This window comes from Serinus canaria, chromosome 6, assembly GCF_022539315.1.
Source record: "Serinus canaria isolate serCan28SL12 chromosome 6, serCan2020, whole genome shotgun sequence".
NCBI lineage: Eukaryota > Metazoa > Chordata > Aves > Passeriformes > Fringillidae > Serinus > Serinus canaria.
In genome coordinates this window covers 21,715,590-21,735,535 of record NC_066320.1, presented here as the reverse complement: position 1 = coordinate 21,735,535, position 19,946 = coordinate 21,715,590, and the positions used below count along the sequence as shown (strand labels likewise).

General features: G+C 43.9%; 1 protein-coding gene across 2 annotated transcripts in view; it reads right to left on the bottom strand.

Moving 5' to 3' along the window:
* Positions 1-19,946, bottom strand: part of ARMH3 (armadillo like helical domain containing 3) — a 123,732-nt gene that overhangs the window by 24,100 nt on the left and 79,686 nt on the right. For both annotated transcript variants that reach the window (XM_050976539.1, XM_009087243.4), the window contains exon 24: positions 9,831-9,909. In XM_050976539.1, coding sequence (XP_050832496.1) covers positions 9,831-9,909 — 79 coding nt within the window. The remainder of the gene's footprint in view (positions 1-9,830; positions 9,910-19,946) is intronic.

Sequence of the window (19,946 nt, the reverse complement as noted above, 5' to 3'; positions counted from 1 at the left end):
ATTCCTAGTTCTGATGCATCAACACACTAAATAGCAACAGAAGCACTTTAGGACTCAAGCAGTCCAGGAATATTATCCCTCTGGGCACTACTGAGGGTGGAAAGCTCAGCAAAATCTGCTTCATGTGGAAATCTGTCACCAACCAGAGAAATTAAGGTTCAGATCATGTTAATATTCTACCCTGCAAAAAGTGTGTCACGCTCAGGTATCTGCAAAGAGGCTGAGATGAAGTATTACAGCAGATTTCTTTTTATTCTTCTGAGAAGGGGAGTTTAGCCCAGCAACAGACCTAAGTTTTCTTTCTATGCCTATAAAGTGACTTGTAGGTGGTACTGTAATTAAATAGGTCCATCCCTTAAAATAGAAAAGCACATCTTTACAGCTGAGGTGAGAACTAAGACTCTGTAGTGAGATGCTTCCATTAAGTCACTAGTTTTCAAGAGCATAAATGACAGGGCAGAAAATTCCCAGCAAAGCAGCCTGGATGAAGAAATTAAAGCAGACAATCAAAGTCTGAGTTCCAGCATGCCTACCTCAGCTCCCTCACAAATCCACATTTCTGTTTTCATCAGTAGAAAGATTGTTCTTATTCTAGTGTTTCAAGATGTTCAACAAAAAGAGCACTTACTGCAAACAAAACAGCCTTAAGAACTGTACACTGCAGTTCACAGCTACCTTTTTTAAGAAATGAAAGGGACAAAACCACCTGCACATACAGTCACATAAAGCTCCATCTAGAACCACGTTCTGTGTCGTAAGCTGTTTATAAAATGACAGATAAACTTGGTGGTGACAGAGATAGATAATGTTTCCTGCAAGCTGGACAGATGCCTGACTCCAGCAAATCACCACCATAACAGAGCTGATCAGAGGCTGGTACCTAGGCTTGGGGAAGGGTATATGTGTTTCTAGTGCAGAAGAGAACTGGAAAAAGAAACTCAGTCATTATTCAGCCAGCTAAGCACACTCTCCCTTTAAACACCTGGAAAGAGAATTGCTGGCAGAATGAGAGACATTCTCAGGGCTCTGTATGACTTTCAGATTCACACATGGACTGATTCATCCTGGGTTTGGAACATTATTTGCCACTGAACTAGGAGAAGGCTGCAAAGTACAATGCACTACCTAAGTGAAAAGAGGGGCGCCTTACTCGCAGGAAGAGCAATAGTTTGGTTTACAATATGCTGAAGAAATATAACCAGAAGGGAGTTGATAGCAGTGCCCAGATTCTCACAGTATTCCCACAATACTGTTACTTCCAGCTTTCCATTGTGTTAAACATGCTCATGAGGCTCCAGTGCTGCTCAGTCTGCTCTGAAGAAAGGTATTGCAGACCTTGCTAAAGCCAATGCACCCCAGGAAGAGTTAGCTAGTCACCTCATGTCAGCTCCCTGACACTAAATCTCATTGCTATAATGATGCCTTGTCTGTCCCTGCAAGCAGCTGCCACTGTCTCAGAGACAGAAGCTCGTTCATGCCATCACAAGTGGGAGAAGCACTCACAAGATCTTCTACAGCTTTCACATAGGACCCAAACCCAGCACTTTCAGAGTAGTCAGGAAGCCACAGAATATGATTTCAACAGCATTCTCTGTGTGTTTTTACATCCAACTGAAAAACAAATGCAGTCTGCCAAATTACAGCTGCTGAGGAAAATACACTTGGGACACCACGATAGGGTTTGTGCACAAATAAGCCTTCAGCAGGACAGTTCATTAGCCAGATTCTGCACACAGTGACACTTAGTGGCAAAGCTTCCAGCTATGAGACTTGGGCATATGGCAGGAGTCCCTGGAAACAATGTTATTGGTGACAGTCTGCACATTCCTGCCTTCTCCAACCCTGAGATTGTAACTGTACATTTTCCATACAGATCCATCTTGCTGCCAGGGGTCATCCCAACTAAGACCTGCTTTCACAGAAGAGGAAAGCTTGCTACTTTAAACTAACATTGATACAACTGTGACACACCAGTTAACACTGATACTAGTGATGCTTGCTGGGTCACATCAGCTTATTCTAAAATAGCATGTACTGTCAGACAATGCTCCACAACAATTTACCAGTTTCTTGTCTGGGAGACCAGAATACATTTCTCCTCTTAGAAATTCTTGCTGTGAAGCATTTATTGATGCAGAACATAAATCCACAGATCAGAAAACGTGAAAGAGGAACTCCTCCAAACAGGTGCTCAGGTGAAAGCAAAACACAGGGCTATGAATTAATCCTTCTGCAGGCCTACACCCCTGCCAGCTACGAGGCAGATGCTGCTGCTCAAACAGCATGTGCTGCCAGCAATACTCAGCTCCCCAGGAGCTTATATGTGCCTTAACTGAGCCATGGGGGAATCCTGGGGCCCTCTGACTAAGGCAGTGGAATTGATTTATAGCCTCTGGCAGTTGGCTGATGAACCACCTTCCCCAGCTTCCATCTCTCCAGACTTCCATTCTCACAGCTTGCTGCCTTTTGAGTGGCACATCTCAGCTCCCTGAGCAATCCCAGTGCCTGTCCCAGATCTCCCATGAAGTCAGGAAGAGTGACACACATCAGGGGTGCCATCCTCTCCACTGTTAAACGGTTTGTCTTTGAGGTCCTTACTGTGGACAATAAATTTCTATGTACTGTCTTAACATCCAAATGTCAAGTGTCAGATAGCCAAAAAAATGAATCTTACAGCTGAGTGGAGCTCTGTTCAGATGTGGCACCTTTTGGCTCAGCAGCATTTACTCTCCTGCTCTGGAAGGGGTGGAGACCACAAAGCTCCATTTGTTTCCCACTCTGAAATCAGAGCCGTGACCCAATGTGTCACTTTTGGGAAACAGCTGCAGCTCCAGCTAGAGGATCCAGAAAAGGAAGGCAGAAAAACATCATCTGCAACAGTAGGACACTACCAGAGAGAAGAAAGAGCAGCAGTCTCTACAGGCAGGAGTTTTACCCTGAAGAATCTCCAGAACAAGCAGGGCTGGCAGTCACTGCAGTCAGTCCCCTTTTGAGAGAGGAAAATGTGACTTCAGGCATGGCTGCTCACAGCCACACTGCTGTCTGTAGCTGGCACAGCAGGCTGTGCTCTGTCTGTTTTCAGGACTCCCAAGCACAGGGACAACTGAGTGTAAGGAAGCTTAGGGTGGAGTTCAGGACTAGAGTAACAAATCATAGTGCTATAAATCCAGCTTTACAGAGGACAACCAAAGAAGTTTGCACAGTATCTACAGGCATTATGGCAAAAGCCAGCACCTATTGTTCCTGTTTCACAAGGGATTAAATAACCTTCTCAATCTGAAGTTCTACAAAATGCAAATTGAATTGTGCATTCACACAAGCCAGACGTTGACAGCTCCTGCTTTAATCACAGATGTGCAGAGTTGTAATTTAATCTTTATAAATGCAGACTGTTTTGATCATTCTGTTGCAATCCTCCATGGAGCTTTCCCTGCCCTATACAGGCACTTAACAGTGACAGGAATCCCTAACACAGCTCTGCACTTCCTCAACAGCCTTCCCTGGCAGATCCCACAGCACTTCAAATGCTGTCTGGTTCTCCAAGGGCTCCCTACTGGCTCCCCTCACCCAGGAGGACACAGGGCTCAAGGTTTGCTCAAAGCAGCACAGTGACAGCAGGAAGGAGTTTGGACCTCACCCTGCAGCCCCTTCCTCTAGCAACCCACAGCCCCTTTTCTAGGTTTAGAAGCAATAAAAAGCAAGTATGTGCAAAAGAAGCACATATAAAGCAAATCTGAGAAGTGTTTTGTGAAATAAACTCACTGGTAAAGAGGCCAAGCACTGGAACTAGAGCAACATCAGCCTGACTCCACAATGTGGACTGGGAGCTCATTACAAAGCTGAACCTATGGTTCATGCTCAGCACAGTCCCAGCTGGGAATCAGGCTGGGCTCATAACTCACACCACTGAGTGCAGCTTCTGTAGCCCCAGCACAGAAAGCCATCTAGCTCCAGCTAAATAAGCTGCATTTAGTAGCAGCCAGCAGAGAGGAACACCTCCTCAAGGCAGCTCTTCCAAGCTAAGTCCCCAGCATTCAGTGGTCACCTGTACTACTGCAGTCTTGGGGCCCTTGTCAGTCCCTGCTGAAGTGGCAAAGCCAGGCCAGGATGTGAAAACAGCCCCAAGAACTGAAGGCAAGCCTTGCTTTGAAGTTAAATGGATTTATTTTGTTACTAGTTTGTACCTCAAGGCAGTCCCTTATCTGTCCAAGAGGGCAGCTCACAAAAGTGGTAGAAGCAAGACCTGCCTCAGCATCTGCAGTGCACAAAGGGTGGAAAGACTCCTCTGCTCCAGGAGCAGCCAAGGTTTTTTAGGGTCACGCTGCCTCTGAGGCCAGAGCAGCTAAAAGTCCCACCAAGAGCAAGAGGCAGGATGTTGGGGCACCTCTGTGTTGAGCCTGAAGGAAGGGAATGGAAGGGTTTCTCCCATTTCTTGGAATAGGGCTGCATCTCTACAGTAACAGCTGTTTTTAAAAATCAAAGTCCTTCCTTTGTCTCTCTAATGGCCTAGCACACTTGTCTCCCCTCCTGCACTGACGCACAGTTTACTGCATTCTGCATGTTAATAAAAGGCACTACACAGCACAAAGTCACTGCTCCAAAGCTCACCTCCAGCTCCAAATCTCCTTGCTGCAAAGCTGATCAGACCTTGGAGCCTGTTCAGACCCATTCAGTCTGGCACATTGCATAAAGCAGTCTGAGATGTTAGTAAATAGTAGGGACATTTCTCTGATAAAACAAAAAACAACAAAAGCAACAACAAAAAAAGAGAACAATAGCTAAACCAGAGAAAACTCCCATCAGCTAAGCAAACCAGCAATTTGCCAATTCCAAAAGATTTTTTATATAGATTCTTTCCAATTTCACCTGGTGCAGCTCTGCTCTATTTAAATGATAAAATCTGTTTCAAACCATTAGTCATGAGTAGGTGTCTGTAATGAGACCATGAAAGCCAACATCCCTGCCTCATTTGCAAAGACACGATGCCTTTAAATTAAGGTCTTGCCTTGGCGATCCCTCCTTAGCTGGAGTTTCACGTTCCCACTACTGTGTGCAACACAACACTGGCAAGGCTTGAGACCTTCCACCCCAAAGCTCAGTGCGTTCCAGAAGTGAAGCACCATTATGCCAAGACCATTATGAAGTATTTCTCAAGTCCTCACAACACTTTATAATAATGTAAGAGATTAGGGGGATTTACTGTGGGAGCACCTAGCACTGACAGTACTCGGCATTTCAAAAATATCAAACGCAGACATTGACAAGAGGCTCTTAACACTGCTGCCAGCAGGGCTAAAAAAAGACAAAGCATTTGGTATCTGCCAGTGGTTTTGCTACTAGTTATGGAAACCAGAACAAACTGAATAAACCCTGACATCAATGGCTCGGAATTAAAACACTTTAGGGCACCTAAAACCAACGACACCCTTTTGTGTCTTTCTATTTTCACAAGTCACTTGTGGAACCTCCTTGAGCAGCACTGCAGGTTAGTCCCTCAGAGCCCCACCAGGTAACAGAGGCCATTTGGATTGGGGTGGCAAGGAGGAACATTCAGCAATTGAGGTATGACCTCAGTGGCCTGACCAAACTGGATTGCAGCTACTGCTAGTGCTGGGTTAGTGGTTGGACTACATGATTTTAAAGGTCTTTTCCAACATGAAACAATTCTATGATTCTCCTGAGTTACAAAGGTACTACAGTGTGGAACAAGCCAGGTATTACACTCATTTGTCACAATTTCAAAAGTGATAGAGTTGTCCTGTTTTTCCATCACAATCTTTTCTGGCTCCCAGCACTTTCCATCTACAATTACCAGAAATAAAACAGGTGTTCACAGCAGTCTCTCACACTGAACTTTACCTCCATTTTTGAGATGACATAATGTCCCCACTGTGGCTGGGAAGAAAGAGGGGCTTCTACCAAAAAAAGGCACAGAGATGTTCCTGCCTAACAAGCATAATCAGTCCTGCATGCCTGACATCTCAATTTTAAGACCATTAAAGAGAAAATCATGGAGAGAAAAAATGCCAAAGAGAAAACAAGACCTCAGTGAGAAATTTTTTAACTGGCACAAGACTTGACTGGCATGCAAAGCACCACAACACATTCCTGCTCAGAGAAGATTCAACCCAAACTAATGGGTTCCTCTCACTTCAGTCTTTCCTGAAAGCTGTGCTACACTGCTATCAGGCAGAGAGCTGCCTTCTTACAAACAGCTGCTCTCTCACATCCAGAAAAGGGCAGATGTGAGACCCCACCTAGACCATTCATGCTGTGTTTCCATCCTTTCTGTCTGTCTGCATTTGCTCGTCCAGAGCAACTCGTGTGTTGCTGTTTCCTCACTGCCTTGACCCTGTTCTCTACAACTGCTTATGCTAGAAAACATTTTGGGAGCTTCTCAGATCAGATATGGCACTGAGAAAGTCTACTGCCTCCAATATATTAAGTACAAGGCAGTCCCATCATCTGGAAAGTACAGATAAGCCTATGAATTCATTTCATAAAAGGTATTTTGCCCTTTGACTCAAGAATGTACCAAAACCTCTTTGAAGACATGGGAATTATCACTTGCATGGAAGAGCTAAAATTACATTGGCAGTTAATGGCCAACCCCATCTTTTTGACTGTGCAGCATATTTCAGCCCCTTAAAGGATGTGCAGGGAGGAACCAAATGTGTTGAGAGACAGAATACCACAAAACAACAAATTAACACTGAAGTCAGGATTAACAAATTAGCAAGTGAGAAAAGATGCCAATAACTAGCTAAGACATTCCCTGCTTCGTGGTGAGGAACTACAGCAAGGTCAAAACAGCTAATGACTGGGAAGGATTCTGAGTTTGCCTTGGCAAGGAAATGCTTTGCAGAAGGCACTGAAGATCCCATGGTGTTTATAGATTGAAGTGGCTCATTGTTTGCTTGCCCCTGAGAATCTCCCACTCATTTCTGGAGAGAATATGGGATGGAAAAGGTCTTTTTCCAGTATTTGATAAGAACATTGGATAAATCCCACAACAGTCAGCAAAGCAGTTCCATGAAGTCTTACAAATATACTTGCCTAGATCAGAAACCTGTATATTCATACTATGGTTCCTGGAATTCTCTAGGGCTGAGAGCATACAGTGGCATTAACAGCCTACCCCTAAAACAATCCCACATCCATCATTTTCAAGGGCCTACAAATTCTCCCAGCACGTAATATTGTTAAAATTAATGCTTGTAAATAAAAAAGGAGAAAGCCCTGAAATGACAGACTTAGAATAGTAATAAATGGACATTAGTAATTAACAAGGTAATAAAGGCTTCAATAGGATTAGGAAAAGAAGAAGATAGAGCAAAATCTCTTTCAGCTGATTACTTAGCTACATTTAAGGATATTAAAATATGAAGCTAAATAAATAAATAAATAATCTAACACATGAACAGGGTGTCAGAACTTAGCTCCAGGTGAATTTGAAACAAAGCAGAGCAGCTGGAAATCCCCCTTCAGACAAAGCTATGTCAGACATACCTGCCTGATCAGCAGGAGATTACTACAGAGGAGTGTAAGCAGCCATACAAGAATCTAGAGAAAGACTGGTGTCTGAGAAGGAAATCTTAATTAAAAGGAAAGTTTGACCATTAAAATTCTAAAAAAAAATGCTTCCAGTAAAGAAATATAAGTCTTCTGAAACTACTGGAATAACTCAAAGGAGAAAATGACCAGTCCCAAATGCAGTATCTGTGTGTGGACACACAATCTAAATGGCAGCATTAAATATTTCCATGTGGTACACTTCAAAAGACAGGGCTATAAAGGATTGTGGATTCTGTGTAGAAAATATTTAAGGAGAGCAGAGAAATGGGTAATTAAGTGAACACACAAGTTAAAACAAAGGTACAGCTGGAAGAAAAAACAAAAAAGGAAAGAGACTGCAGCAGCCAGAAGGCAAGCTTGATCCCTCCCCTTCCCACACACATGCTGAACAGCTCACACAACCAAAACAGCAAATTCTCTTAGCCCACAAAAGCCAGACCCTGGGCTTGATGTGGGCCAACTACCAGTATGTCTCATGTCTCACTTACAGCCACTGACAGAGGGGAAACCACAGTCCAAACACACAGACCTGAGCTCACTGGCACAGCTGAAAGTGGAGGCAAGAAGTCTCCATCCCTCTCCTCCTTTTGCAGCAAATTGCAGAGTGCTGAATAAACACCCTGGGACCACACACTCCCTCACCACAGTGACATCTCCCTTTTTCTCTGCAGTTCATCTGGGGCTATTACTGCTTTATTTTGTTTTATACTCTCCCTATGTTGAGAGAAAGCATGAAGGGAGAAAAGAAAAAAGAGAAATCTGTCTGCCTTTCAATTTCCTAATCATCTTCCTCAAAATGCTTCATGCATCAGCACTGATTTCATTATCTGCCTGCTGCTAGGGATTTTATTTAAAGAATAACACACAAGGAAGAAAGGATTTAACCTGACCTCCCTGAACTGCTGGGGGATGAATACTACATAGAGCTGACAGTGAAAAGCTCATTTCCTTTCTCAGACTAACTCAAAGACTATGCAAAATTCCCCTCCGTCCAAGCCTCCAGTTTGAAATTGGGCTATCAAAGGCTTTTCTTTTTTAGAGGCCTGGGTTGATGTAATCAGTGCATCATCAATGAATGAGGATTGATAACACAAACCATCACAAAGCATAGCTATGGATACAGTGACTCTCAAAGGCAGAACAGTAAGGAAAACTGAGTAAATTAAAACCAATGTTCTTCTATCCAACTATACCAAGAAGAGAATAGAAACCAGTAGGGGCCACCTTTTTTTCCCCCACTGCATCAGTACAGCATTGATCCTAAGTCTTTGGGTTGTTACATATTACAGATCCAGTAGGTTACTAAATGAAAAGGTTAGTGGGAAACATGGAAAGGTATAATAAAGAAATAGTAAAAATATCATGGACAGAAAGAGAAATTAAAACAGTCAGGACCTTCTAGCACGCACAAGTATGGGATCCCATCCAGTGGAAGGGGCAACCCAAGGTGACTCAAACCCAAGGACTGCATAAAACAGTTTCTTCTCCAGAAGGTCCAGAGTTGTTGATGCAGCTGTATCTGGGATGATTCCCCAAGCTCTCATTGGCAGCTCTGCATTTTGTCCACCACATGCTCCTGCAGAGTCATTTATCTCTCTAGGAGTGATTAATGTATAATTCTGATATTTTATTTTGGGAAATAGGCCATCTCTTCCATTCCTGAGACCACTCACAGTAGCCTATTTTCAAAGAGCCACGTTTACAAATTTATGCAATACAAGCAGAACATGAAGACAGCAAACCAGGGCAAATTAAGGAAGGGAAACCTAACACAATCACCCTCTTTATTAAAAACCTCTGCTTTCTAAAATCTAACCCAACTGAATTCAATTACCCTAGAAAATTTTTACCAGTTGCTGTCAGAGCTCTAGATCCCTAACATCACCAAAAGAAACCCATCAAACTATGCTCAACAGTTCTCTGATAACTAAGTTTGCTGCCACAAACTTCCTGTCCCATTCTAAATGCCAGCATCCTCACAGTGTCCAAATACACTTGCTGACAATGCTGAATATTTTTCTTGTTTGTACCCATCCTTCTACATCTGCAGGACCAAAATCTCTCTGGGTGGTGGTAAAATCGGCCAAAGCAATTCTTGCTTTTCTTTCTCTCACCTGCATCCGAACAAGGAACATAAGAGTCCCACTTGCATCTCCTACTGCTGCCACATCATCAGCCCCAGGGAGCACAAGGTACTCCTGAACACCCATATTCCAGAGGTCAACCTGAAAAAGGCCATGGCATGCCTGGCTTACCTGGTCCTCGGAGAGCTGTGATATGTGATTCACTGCAGCATAAGACTCTATCTTCGGGTTGAAGTGATTGATGATAGCTCTGAAACAAAGGAGGGAAATTTTCAGAGGTCTCAGGAACAGCTTAGAGATGCAGCAGAAATTCCCTGCCTGAGTAGGTGCACATGGAGCCAGTCATGCAAGAAATTCCTCCCTAACCACAAAGTAGTGTTCGCTGTGCTGAAGGCACATTCCCTGCTGAGACCAATGCAGATCCTGACACAAGCTCGCTGGAAGCTGCAAGCACAGGCACTGTCCTACTCCTGGCTGCATTGGTCCCAGCAGATACTGGAATTGCTGGGAACAGGCTGCAACTTGCTCTGTGCTCCAGCAGAGCCACAGCAAACCCGGCCATCACTGCCCCATCCTGCTCAGGGAGCTTCAGCCCCTCAGCATGGCCTCACATTTTGTGAAACTTTGTTGCCTGGTATGATGAATCTGATGGTTTATTGCTTTGGATTTTCATTCCATTTAAAATGTTGTAGCTGGCTGACTTGTAGTCATCCATCACTACAACCACTACATTTTGAATTCTTACCATAATGACTTCACAGTCCTCATCCCCAGTTTAGATCATTAGAGATAACTTATGTCACTGTCCCAAACACAGCAGCAAATACTGGTCAGTCCTGCTCTTCTGCCTCATTTCTCCCACTAGCTGCACCAATCTGCACCACTCCCTTTCCCTTCTAGGTGCATCTAGAAGCAGATGTGAGAAATCTGAAATTGAAAGTAAAATAACAACTGGGGAAAAAAACCCCCACCAAACTGCAGCTGGAGCATTTCCTAGACCTTCCTTCTGCTTGTCAGGTGCTGCTGCAAAGATAAATGGCAGGACAGAAGAGACTCCCTAGAACAGAGTTTGAAACTGCTCTAGTTGGGATATTACTCATGAGCCCCACTGCTGAGGTAAATATTCCTCATGGGAATAGGCCATGTCAGTGCTCAGCACAGATGACTTCTGACTGTGCCTGGAGAACACTTGCTCAGCCAGATTACACTGCAGCAGCAGTCAGGGCTTCCACTCTCATATTCATCAGCATGAAAACTCACTCCAGTTCTCTCTGTTGTACTCTAATGGGTTCCCTCCTCCCCATTCCTCCACCTGCAGAAGGACTTTCAGCTGCTTTCTCCAGACCTCATCACAGTTAAGAGCTTGTGCCCCAGTCTAGGAATAAGCGATATTCAGTGGTGACAGTCAGAGCAGGTGGATAAAAAGCTACCTAGAAGCATCCTTATTGCTGATAAAGATAAAGAGTGTGGAAGGTGAGAATCTGCAATTCATAGACTCAAAGAATTGTTTCAGTTGTAGGGGGACCTGTAAAGCTCACCTAGCACAACTTCCCTGACATGAGCAGACATATCTTCAGCAAGATCAGGTTGCTCAGAGCTCCATCCAACCTGACCTTGAATGTCTCCAGGGATGGGTCATCCACCCAGTTCCAATGTCTCACCACTCTCATTGTTTAAAACTTATTTCTCATTTAAAATCTGTATCAATTCTCCTAGTTAAAACCATTATCCCTCATCCTGTTCAACAAGCTCTGCTAAAAAGTTTTTCCTCAGCTTTCCTGTAAGTCCCCTTTAAGTACTGAAAGGCTGCAATAGTCTACCCACAGCCTTCTCTCCTCCAGTCCTCTCAGCATGTTTTCATGGAATGGTTCTTCCCTCTGAACACTTTCATAGCCTCCCCTGCACTGGCTCCAACATGTCCATGTCATTCCTGTGCTGAGGACACTAGAGGTGGACAAGGCACCCCAGGTGGGGTCTGAGAGACAGAGCAGTAGGACAGAATCATCTTGCTCACCCTCCTGGCTGTGCTACCCTCACTGCAACACTCCCAGCCACACCTCATCACACACCAGGTGCCAGTCAGCACACAGGGCCAGTCACTCCTGCAGCTGCTCCCACAGCATCTGTGCACACTTGGCACAGGGGACTTCTGCCTTCTCACCAACCTTGACACTTACATCCAGCAAACCAATTCAGCAGTGCCTCTACCAGGCTTTCCATAACCCCCTTCCCTCTGGAGAAGGACAAACATACAAGTGGAGACATGCCCAGTCTCTTATTTCAGTGTGACCAGAGTCACAATCACACTGTCCATTACCCAGCCTCTCCAACACTCTGGCTTTCAACTGGAAGCTTCATGCCTGGCTGGAGTTGTGTTTATACTCCTACAGGACACATTGCAAGTTATTGAAAGAAAATGGAACACAGACACACAACAATCTAAGTTCTGGCTTGACAGAAGGTTTGGCAGCTCAGAGGGGTTCAGTGCACTCACATGGTTCCAACATTTACCAGGGAACAGATTTAGCATTCATTTGTACCCACTGCTGTGATGCACTTCAACATGGGCTGCCTGCTCACAAGTCCCTGCTTGGATCTGAGCTAGTGGAGCAGCACCTGCAATCACAGCTGGGATTCACCCAGTGAAAGCAACACCAGCAACCAGCCACTGCAGTGAGAATCAACAGACATTAAGGAAGGAAAAGGATTCAAGTCTTCTTTCTCATTTCCCAAAAGATGAATGAACAACTCCTCAGTGAATAGATGAAGTTCAGCTGTTTAATTTGTTTAACTATGCAGAATTCCTCCCCAGCCTGACCATCTGCAGAGCTATCTTCCTGAACCCACAGGCAGCCTGGGGCAGAGAAGCATGAAGAGCTTGGATTCAATCCTGGCTCTGTGTAGCCAGGTTCTTACTGCCCAACACATCCACCAGGGCCAGGCTTTGCACATGGTGCAGCTCCTTCTCATCTGCTATGAGAAATTCCATTGCTATCCTAGCCAAAAAACACCTTTCTGCATCAGCTACTCTCATACACCTCTGCTACTCTTCCATCTCTCAAAATATATCTTGTCCCTGAGGCATGTTTTTGGCAACTGGCCTTCTGGGATATTCACTGATTAACAGCTGGAATTCACTTTGCAGAGATGCCTCTTCAATTTGTTCCGGGAGAAAATGGAAGACCAGAACTTTGAAACGCTGTGTATTGACAAAAGAACCAGTGGTTCTGCCACCATTAGTTCCCACACCAGCACATAACAGCTGATCCTTGGCAATGATTTATTTTTATACTGTGATTGCCTCAATTACTGCCATACCAGCCAGTAGCTTTAAGGAGGGGGAAGGGAGCAGCTAAAGCACTTAGAAAAGATTTGTGATTATGTGTTCTACTGAGATCTTCATATTGATCATGGGGAAAAAAAAGAAAACCCTTGTGTTTGGTATTCATGAAACGTGAACATCTTCAACACATTTGTAAAGCAAGGAAATGGTGAAGTGTCAACTGAAAGACAAAATGCTGCAGTTCCCACACAGCCTTCCACAAGGTGTGCACTTACATGTTTGCACACTGCCAAGTCCCTCGGTGGGGTTGGCTGCCATGTGTCACACAAATTTCACAGCACCTGTGGGACACAATTCTCCAGGGACTGAGATGTCACTTCAGCCACTCTGCCTCCTCTGACAGATCCACAGTTCAGCAGTGACTGACAAGAGGAGACTGTCACTGGACAAAGGAAAGATGCTGAATAAGCAGAAGGCTCGTGAATTAAAAAAGTGGCTCCAAGTGTTTTGTCTTGAGAGTAACGCTTAGTGCTTTAAGGCAGATCACAAGCCATCTCTATATTCTTCATTCCTAATCTCCTGGGGAGAGATGCTGATCTCCCAGTAAATACACAAGGCATACCAGTGGTCTCCAAAAAGCACACATCTCACATCACTTCTTCATGCAGCTCTTCAAGCTACCGACACACCATGATGCCAGAAACATGCAGAGATACATATTGAATGAACCTGCACATTTCTCAGGATCAACAACCTAGGACACTTGAATTTATGTGTCTTTGCATTTATTGCATATTTATTGCATTCAGTTAATTCTTCATGAAGAAGAGAATGATTGCAGGAAAAATCACCCTAATTTAGAAGCCTCAAAGTGCAGATGAATCATTTATTTGTACTAGCTGTATTAATCATGTTATTAGACAGTAAAAGCTGTAACAGGTATTGTACCAATCCAGAGTGGTGGAAAGCCTCTTTCCCAGGGGCTAAGGATCTCAAATGCAAGAGAACAGGGAAAGCACAGAAAAGCTCATGGGCAACAGAATACGTAACAGTGCTGCTCCTTACTGAGCATCACAAAACAATTCAGTTTGAGATAAACCATGAATAGAAAAAACACAGGAAGAATACTGAAGGAAGAAGTAGAGATAGGAAAAAGGAGATAGAAGGGCAGATATGATCAAGATACACAGAGGTGAAAAACTGCAGAACAGGGAGGATCAGAGAAACAACTGATCCCAGGGCAGTCTGTCCTCTGTAAGCTGGAAAGCTCCAACTGCTGGAAAGTTTCTACTTTGGCTATTCTTGAGGCTGCAGAAACTGGCCAGTCCTGAAGTGACTGCTACATGCCCTTTCTCCCTCAAAAACACATATGCTGGAAGGTGAGAAGCAGAAGAATCTCCATATGGGCCATACTGGTTTTTTGTTCCTCAAACAGGGACATGACACTGTGGCTCTCACCTAGAGCTATGGTGAGAGAAGGAATCCCCCAGGTAAGCTGCATTCCCCTCCCTCACTGTGTTCACTGCAACAGGACTTGCTTCTGCAGTGGCTGCAGTAGCTCTCCAGACAATAACATTTAAAAACTTAGGTTTATAGTCTATAAAAACTGCCTAGAGATACTCCTTGATAAAGAGAAATAACCAGTGCTGCCCTGCAGAGAGGCCCAGAGTAAAAGAACTTCTGAAGGCACAAATTCTGCTGACTGGAAAGGGCTCCTATGAAAAGTAATATGGCATGCATGGAAAGAAAAGGTTTAATTAATTCCTGAGTTTAATTCACCACTAGTTGTGATATCAGGTGTGAGAAGTGAAACGCACCAGCAACACAAAGGCACTGGTCCCACAATGAACAGGATCTCCCAGCCCAGGTGACCCCCCACCATGGTAAGGAAGACACCCCACCCTCCTTAACCTCCCAATGAGCTGTGCTGGGTCCAACGTGCAGGGAAAGCAAAATCACTATGCTCAGGCAGGCAGCATTTCTTCAGCACGTTTTCTCTGACCTCCAGACTCTCCCCATCAAGTTATTGCAGATGAGCTGTCTAATACCCACTCTTGCCTGACAGCAGCTACATTGCCAGTGTCCCATAAGACAACACTGTCCTCTTATCCTGAGCAACAAAGTAAAGCACAGTGGAGGTGCCGAAAGTAGGCTAAGGGAGGAACAGAAAGGCTGCAAAGCTTATTATAGAGATGGGAATGCTGAGCCATCATTTGCTGCAGGAACCTGGCCTTTGCACCTACTTCACAGGTCCGGCATGCAGTGCCTGACAAAGTATTCTTGTGGATTCCCAAACATTTCTTGCACAATAAAAGCAACACCACAAGTTCACTTCTTCCTATACTGCGCTAGAGAGGAACAGAAAAGCAGCAGCTCTTGGCTGGTATTTACCCCTTCCCAGGAAATCAAGGGTGACCTTATACTCACTGCAGACATTCATCTTCTCATCTGCTCATGCCAGCACAGCACACTGGGCAGCAGGGAATGCATCTCAGTCTGCACTGAGTAAAACTGAATGCACGGCAAAGGCAGCCAGTTCACTCACCCTCTGCAATGAAAACTGGCACGATCTGAGATGGACAAATACTCCAGCAGACTCTAGGCTTCATCCATTAGGAAGGCTAGGAATAGGCAAGCAGGAAAGGGCATAGCTGTCTTTCATCATGCTCCACAAAGCTGCTTTACTACAAAAAGGAGGCCTGAGATGAAGTAGTTGTTGTTCAGGAACAGGAATCAATAAGTAAACAGTTTCTCTGTGATTTGCCACAGCAGTTCCCTCTCCCTCTCATACCTCTTGGTTTCTCCTTTATGAAATGGAAATAAGAGCAATCACTTCCACAAAGTGTTTTACCCAAGGTGGTAAGACTCAGTGTTCTACTATGTGGTGTGCTGGAAACTGCTCAAGCACAAAGCAGCAAGTAAATTACACACAATACAAAGAGACCAAAATGAACACAAACCCTCTCTCCTTTTCTCCCATACATGCCATCATAACCATGGTTGCTGGAGATTTATGTAAAGCTTCCAAGCCAATCTTCCTGCAGCAAGCTGTGTCTTCTTCCCGCAGCAAGTGCTGTATGGGGCAAGGATCTTGCTGACATTGCTCTCACAGGCACTCCCAGAACTCCAGACAATAAAACCCCATCTGTTCCATGCCTGCAACAATTAGATTGAGTTGCTCCATATGTACAACCCCACCTGACAGGAGGTGAGAGGGTTTAGATTATTTTAACACACATCCATGAAGCATTGCTATGAAGTACACATACCTACCATACCTAAGCTGTCTGCAGCAATTAAAAGCAAGCAAACTCCCTGGAACTGTGCACCAAATTCTTCCTTTTACTGTGGTTTAACTCCAGTCTGTTAAATTTCTTTTGCTCCTACAATTTAATGAGTACTGACATTAAGCTGAAAGTCCACAACTCACAGTGGGAGGCATCTTCCAGACACAATAATAAACTGCAGGGAAGAATCCAAGACAAAAGGATATTTTAGTCAAAAGCATTTGCTTTAGAGCTCACTGAAAATATCCGAGTCAGCACTGCAGCAATTTCAGAGGAGAAGCAACTGTTACACCTGTTCAATTCTGCCATCCTGAAAACTATTGATCCCAATGACAGCTTCCATGGCAGAGGGAGATACATGGTCTATTTATGTAATAAGGAGGGGACAAAAGAGTGCACACACAGCAACTGAGCTTCTCGCATTTCTCAGCATAGTTTCACCAAGCTCCATTCTGCAGGGGAGAAGCAGAAGATGTGCTTTCTGAACCACCAGGCAGCTACACAGTGCATCTTGACACTTCAGTGTTTGCTGGATACTAACCCTGTATCACCACAGCTGCAGGATATGCTGATTTTCTCTTTTTACAGTCCATGTCTATAAATGTAAGTCAAGCAAATCAAATACCTCACTTAACTTCTATTTGTCTTCTTAACTAAGGAAATCCTCATGGGTGAGCAGTTAACTCATCTTTTGGAACAGCTGCACAACCTCACTTGAGACTACAATTTAGGGAATTTATCCACTCACCTATTTTCACGCAGCCAGTGCATCACTGGAAACTAATCTAAGAAGCATTCCTGTTCCCTTTTCTCAATAAGCATCAGAATTCTTAGGTATACATAACTATCAGTGGCACTGATAGTTTAAGTGGCATGAATGAGAAATAAAAAATATTACCTAGGCACAGAGAGTGAAAATACCTATTGAAGCACAGGCCACCAGACTGATCTGTGTTCTTGCTCATCTCCCAGTCTGTAATTGACTGCTCCACAACAAAGCCATCACTTGATAACAAATACATTTCTCATCTCAAACATGTAATTTATGAGAGATCAAATGACATATTTTATGGCACATTTCACTGCTACAAAACAGCTGGCTAGTAGTGGTGAGAATGTGGCAGGAGTTTACATTTACCAAAGTAAAGACATTAAAAAGCCAACCCTTCATTACACCTCAATTCCAGAGAGCAGCAGTTAACTACAGCTGCTCACCTCTGACTACAAACAGAGCTGGAGCTGCGTGATGGAACAGAGAAATTCTGTGCTCAGGTCACCAGCACTAAAATCTGCAACTCACTCTAGCATGGCCCGGGTGTGAGAGCCAACCATGATTTATATCAGCATACTGGATGATTTTAGGCACAATGTCTGTGCTTCTTCCACATCTGTGTTACCAATTTTGAAGATTCAGCCGACTTTGAAAATGAGAAGTCGTTCTTTGAAACTTCCTTAATATATGCTTTTAAAAAATATTTACTGCCCTAAGGCTGTGGTCCTGGCTTAATATCTGCACAGAGCCATAACTAGCACTATTATTATGGAGGTAAGTTTTTCAGAGCCTTAACAACCTTTTCTGCAGCATCTATTTCCCAGTTCTTTTACCTTATATACATTCTTTTGTCCAAAGGTCTTCAGCTGTACTAAACTAGTACAATCCACAGGCCAAATAGGCTGTGGTTCTTTTGGTACCCAAGCACTCTGTGATGCAAACAGCATTATATCTCTTATAGCCAGTTGGTGCAGAGCAGTGAAATGGGTTACAGAACACTGCTTGAACATCAAATACAGCCCTTCAGCCACACCAGCTTTTAACTCCCACGTACAAGGCAACCTGCTCTCTAAAACAAACAGCAAGGCATGAAGAAATAATTCATTCAGAAGGCAAGCAAAAAATAAAAACTAAACAAGGAAAAAAAATGGGGGGGGAAGCACATTTGACAGTTGTTCACCATACATGTTTGCCACCTTCTCTGGTTAGGACCTGAAGTAAAGCATTATGGCAAATATTTATTCTCTGCAAGTGCTATAAGTGGGTCAGCATCTACCCACTGCTTCATAATTCAGGTTACAGGATGCCATCCAAGCCTCCTGAGACACAAGACACACAGCAAAACCTCAAACAGAATCTTAACCTGAAGTTTTTAAATTACATTTAGTATCTTCATCAGTATTTAATCACAGGATGTTTGACTTTGCGGAAAGCCTGGATTACTGGATACTGCATCAAGCACAAAATACTGTACAGATGCACACACCAGCTTCCAAACACATCAAGCTAAGAGTGAGACTTAGAAAGTTTATAAGTCATCCCACTGGGACCTTTTAAAGCTCTTTGAGAAAGGCTCTGAGTAGGCTGCTAGTTTAATTAACTTAGTGGAAACTTGCCATCAACCCTGCATTATCTGGAGCGCACTGGAAATGACTCTTATTACCTCATTTTGTCAGGTGTGAGCCAGCAGGTATTGCATGAGGTCCTGAACACCCTGCTTGCAGGCTGTGGCAGCAAGACAAACCTCTCTCTTTAGGTCATGGAGCACAACCTTATTTTCCTGACTCAGAGTAAAACCTGTGCCTGCAACAGAAGTCCCAGAGGGAAAGGAAGGCCCTGAAGCATCAGCATTTGTCTGTATTGAGTGAGTAAAGGGTTAGAACAATGCAATCGAGTCGTGAAGTAGCTGGATATTAAATTACAGAGAGAGAAGGGGAAGGAACATTGTCTAAGCAAGAATCAGCTACAACCAAACCTACTTTGCAAAGGAAATTAAGATGAGTCCCACAACGATATTTAATTAGCTTAATTACACCAAGTGTCAGCTATGGCTGTACCTGCACAGCCACGTAAATCAGGGTTCACAATTTCAGCCTTTGAGACACTACCAACTACCATGCCAACCAAAACTCATTATTTATGGTCCAATGCTCTGAAAATACAAGATGTTGCAAACCTCACAATGTTTTTCTTGTCAGACAGGTGCAAATGAGAATCACCTTTGTTGAAAAATGCCTAGTGGAATTCAGATCCTTCCAAAATCCAGGACCAAGACTGAAGCGCGGTTTCTGCTGACACCCCCAGACACACCCCAAGTGAATACCACATCCTCAACAAAGATGTCACCACACATCACCTGGGACAAGGTGAAATTGGTTTTCAATGGCAAGGAAAGCTAGAGTCAAACAGCATTACAGTTGAATGAATGGTACTCTTTTTTTGGATATTTATTTCATGTCTGAAAGAGGAGGACCTGTAGGTGATTAAGATTCTGTTTTCCTGAGACAGGGCACCTGGTTAATGGACCAGTGGAGAGCTCCATCTTATCTCCTTTGCTGTATTTCATGTATACCCATCTCCTTCCCCATTTAATTGCCTTAACCTGACCCACGTCCCTGAAAGCCCAGCCCCCTCCATCCCAATAGTCACACATCTCACTAGTATTTGCACTACTGAGATCTCTACTCTCACTAAGAGCTGATGATCAGAAGCAAGTGATTTATTGACATTGATCAAGTTACCAACTAAGTTACTGGCAACAAGCATGTTGTAAATCCATTGTACCTGCAGAGCACAATGCCACAGATAAACTCAGCTGTGCCCAAAGACTCCCAGTTCCAGACCACAGGAGGACTGGGATCAACTCATCACAGCCCAGAGAACAAGGGGCAACATTTTTTTCAATCACCTGCCTCACCAAGAGTTTCCAGAATCACTTCAACAGT